The 4,825-nt window shown below is 38.5% G+C and overlaps 1 protein-coding gene across 1 annotated transcript; it reads right to left on the minus strand.

Moving 5' to 3' along the window:
* Positions 1-383: 383 nt before the first annotated feature.
* On the minus strand, positions 384-1,551 carry LOC130215764 (D-galactoside-specific lectin-like). Its single transcript, XM_056447610.1, has 6 exons — positions 1,524-1,551; positions 1,168-1,362; positions 948-995; positions 710-845; positions 478-581; positions 384-397 (listed from the first exon to the last, which is right to left on the minus strand). The coding sequence occupies exons 1-6, from the start codon at positions 1,549-1,551 to the stop codon at positions 384-386; spliced, it is 525 nt and encodes a 174-aa protein (XP_056303585.1).
* Between the last annotated feature and the right edge of the window lie 3,274 nt (positions 1,552-4,825).

A 4,825-nucleotide genomic window follows, 5' to 3' on the forward strand; every position in this document is an offset into this window, starting at 1 on the left:
ATATTCCAACTTCCGTGATGGTGGTTACCATTACGTAATGCTGTCAATCATGATGCAGCCCATATTCTATTGTCCTAATTTGGTCTGAACATCCAAATCTTAGCAGACAGATCTGACACAAGTTGCTCAAGCTCATCCTCCTGTGTTTGACAAGAGTTCAAAGTTAATGCAGCTGTTGCCTAAAACCAGTCTGTTAGCTAAAACCAGTCTGGCTGTATTTTACCACAGACATTTGCCTTAAATGAAAGTAATCTGTAGTGAAACGATTCAAAGACACACACAAAAAAAAAAATGAAATAAAACCCTTACACAAACTATTTGCATTAAGCATTTATTAAAAAGTAAATTGTAGGGGAGATGCTGGCAGAGAAAAATCAGCAAGATCAGCTCCTACCACCTGCAAGAGAAAATTAAACCAGAGCTTAAGGCAAGCGGAACACCAGTTATGGAGCTTCTTTGCCTAGTATAATAACTTACGCCTGCAGCAGTATTTGACAGTCAGGTACTTGTATGTGCCAATACACGGATCAGAGAACACACCATTGGTGGCTGGTACAGAGCAGGTCTCATGTCCATCACACCTACACAATTCAGAAAACCCATTTTAGGAAGAACAGGACTCGATTCATTTTAGCTGTAGCTACATTTTGCTCAAACTGACTCAACCAGATATCAGTTAGCGCACAAAAAAATAAGTTAAAATGTATACCATGATGATACAACAGGCAGAGAGTTGGATGAACGACACTTGGTGTTTCTGATTTCACGTGGTGGAATATCCTTAATGCAGGTTTTTTTATCTGTACGTCCATAGTTTGCAGCAAGTATCTTGATCTTAGAATAACCTACATAGAGAAAAAAATAATAAAATAAACCCACACACACCCATGTAATATTAAAAACTGCAGTAGTTATCCAACACAAATTTAATTGATTTTAGCTCTTACCAGGACAGAACAAATGCAGGACCAAGCCCTCACATGCAGTTACGGTGTCTGAGAAATAAAAAGGGTTGCGTTTAATGGACACTTAAACTTGCAGACTAAACTGGAGCAAAACAAACATTAAGTCACATCACTCAGTTCATGAAAAACTGAAGTTAACGTTTCTTAAGGGGAGAAAAAAAAAAAAAAAAAAATTCCACACACCACAACCCCAAATACTTACTAGTAGACCTCCTGCAATAGTCATCATCATCATCATCTTCATGTCCGTGACCATCGTGTCCGTGTCCATCATGTCCGTGACCATAGTGACCATCATGTCCGTGACCATCGTGTCCATCATGTCCGTGTCCATCGTGTCCGTGACCATCGTGTCCACCACTCGCTGATATCAGCAGACTGAAGTTCAGAAGAATCACTGAAAAACAAACACAGAACTAATTAAGGCACCTGTGCACTGCCAATCACATTAGAATTTGCACAAAGCTTAATCGTCAGAGAAATTATTCATAACACAGCAGTGCAGCCAAAAATAAAATTTACTGCACAACAGCTTGTCAAATCCAACAAGAACCTTACACGCAAGGAACAAACTGAGGGAAACCATGATTTTGCTGTCGTCCTTAACCGTGCATGTAGCATGAATCGTTCAGCGAGTCATTTGTTCCCAACCCCCTCCTCAGCGCGAAGCTAATCTGCGCTGATTGGACCGATGACAGCCTGTTGCGATTGGTCGACAGTGACAGGCTTCAGCACGAGACAGAGTGAAATGCCCAGCTGGTAATCAACTATATAAAAGTAGTAACAGTGCACACGTGCTTCATAGTGTAAGGCTTTTTTCACACACACACACACAACCCTCCTCAGAAGAACTGGGGAGATCGACGCGAGTCTCCTAGCCTCTCCCTCTCTCACACACACACAACGCTCCTCAGAAGAACTAGGGAAAGCGATGCGAGTCTCTCTCTCTCTCTCACACACACACACACACACAACGCTCCTCAGAAAAACTAGGGAAAGCGACGCGAGTCTCTCTCTCTCTCTCTCACACACACAACGCTCCTCAGAAGAACTAGGGAAAGCGACGCGAGGCTCCTGTCTCCTAGCCCCTAGGCGTCACAAACTCGACCTGTTCTTTTTCTCTCTCTCTCTCTACTAAAGAGTAACCGCGTGTACTGTACCAGGTTAACAAGTAACAAAACACAATAAATACATAATTTGCAAGTTAAACGAGGCAACAATTTTAATCGCACTTACTTACACTAGTGAATAAACCTCAACCACTGACTCTTCACAGTTCACAACTCATCTTTGGGTAGAGACTGTCAATATTATCCATCTGAGCACAGCATGACTTCATTCGACCGGCGGCGTCTGTGTGTGTGTGTCTAGTGTTTTTTCTGTGTTAGTGGGCGGGGCCGCAGGTTTCAAATCTCCCTGGTTTGCGCGCGTAACTACTGGCGAGGCTTGTGTTTCATGGCTGCTTCATCGCGAAACACCTAATGACTCGTTATCAAGACGACTCGTTTGAAGCACTATGAGTCGACTCTTTTATAGATGAATCAATAGTTTTAAACACTGTACACTTACAGATTTAAGCCTTAGCTGGATATTTCACTTCACTTAGAGCTGTGTTACACACTACATGGAAGGGCATTTTCAAAAACCCATAATATGGGCTCTTTAAACTATGACAGGACATGTTCTTTGACTTTTCGCGTTTGCCCCTCTTCCCCATGTGGCTGATAATTACACAAACTCTTATTTTTATTAACTTGTACAATACTTTACAATTTTGTTTGCACACCAGCTACATACACATGCACAGCACAATTATCTCACGGTATGTATTATTAATTATTATATTGTTATTACATGATATTATATAATTATATATTGTATAATTCTTTGCAGTTGTGTATTGTTTTGTCTATTTCTATACATTTCTTATTGCTGCTGTTGTTATTGCTTGTATCGCTGCAATGACAAAGTCTCTTTAGTCTTTATATCAGTGGATTGGTGTGTTTTTAATAGGTCAGTTTTTAATTTTTGTACATTACTATATGAAATAACAAAACTGACTCATTCTGTGATTTATGAAAGAGCAATAATATAAAATGAGTCAAATTACTGTAAGCCACAGGCCATAAACCATTTTATTGCATGAATTCATTAATGATCGTTTTTGTCTGAATGTTATAGTTTTCGTTTAAAAATACACTAATTTTAATAAACTTTTTAGGTCTTAAAAACCACAAATGTCTTTGATTTATACTGGCAGCAAGGGTCAGTGTTTGTCACCATATTATAGTTGTAACCGGCTGTTACAATTAATCCACACACTGTTGGACAACAATTAAACTAACACAATATATTTTCTGTAATTTTGAGTGTAATGTTGAGAACTTTTGAAATAAAATGATTTTTAATATAATTTGTTTTGACAGACAAAATGTAATATAAATGCATTGTATAATAATGGATGATAATCCAAATGTGTTTATCCAATAAATAAATAAACATACTGTGCTATGTAGAGTAAAAAATAAATTGAGCTAGGAACAGAGAAAATATAGCTAATATTTAAAGGAAACTAAATTTAATTGTGTTTTATCTGCCTTTTTAAGCATGTGTTATAACTAACCCTCTGTCTGTTACAACTTGCCCCGCAGGTGGGGTAAATAGTAACATTTTTACTCCTGGCACTTTTGGCAATACTGCACAGAAACCATAGATCCAGCGATCATACTTTCAGTGCTCATTTGTAGGAGAGGCTTGTGTTTTGTTGGTAAAAAACAAATGGTTTGTCTAACCCCAATACTTTATTATTTGACCAAAAAGTGTTACTTTGTGCCCCGCTCTCCCCTATAGCACACACAACTTTTAGGATGTCTTGCTCTAGTAGCAGGCATCCTTTTAGGACAGTAAAATAAACATAGCAGACTAATACAGAGAAAACTCTAATAACAGAATCATTAAGAGGATTAAAACTCTTTTACAGAAAGTAAAATCAACAGCTGTTATGCCATCCACAGTTCACCTGAGAGGTCCCGATGACCTCCTGATCAGGCCTGAACATCCTGTGGAAACAATTAACCTGGCATACAGAAAAAAAGCAATGACATGCCTATCATTTCAGATTAAAGCTGCGGTCACACTGGACTTTTCTCCCCATAGACTTCTATTCATACGCACGCGAAATGCGTCCGACCGGAAACGCAAGGTCTGCGTCAAGTTTCACAGATAAATGCGGTGCAAAGTTCAAAGTTGGTGAACTCTGACCCACCAAATCGCATCACTTGACTGCATGAGACCAATCGAGGATCAAAACACGACCTCTCTGGACAGAAATATAAAACATGGATCAATCGCTTACTTTTTTAAATGTCTGATCATTTTCTTTAATCCCGCCCTTTTTCGCAGCGGTGTACGACAGGATTTCGCAAGCTCAAACTCTAGTGTGACCGCAGCTTTACTCTAAAGAGGGATGACACTAATGTCATCATATAATCTAGGCACTTAAACACTTGATTAAATATCAGATCACAAAAAGGATATTCGCCAATCCTGGAGCGGTCTTCATCCAGATACCCACTCCTTCAGCTTCATTTCAGACTCTTAAATGGCAGAAATGTACATTTAAAGAAAAGCTTACATTTATAATAGTAACTCACCTGAACCATGATTATCCTCATTATGTGCCGTATACCAAATTACAGCTGAGATTCTCCCATCTTCAGTCATATATGACATTTATGGAAATATTCTTTACGTTTTGTAAAACTGATAAATGTAAAAACAATTAAACTATTGGGTGCTTCAGCAGCTTTATTTGTAAAGTCAAATATCAGTAGAAAATGTCAATAAATATATAAATGTAA

Source organism: Danio aesculapii, chromosome 22 (assembly GCF_903798145.1).
Source record: "Danio aesculapii chromosome 22, fDanAes4.1, whole genome shotgun sequence".
NCBI lineage: Eukaryota > Metazoa > Chordata > Actinopteri > Cypriniformes > Danionidae > Danio > Danio aesculapii.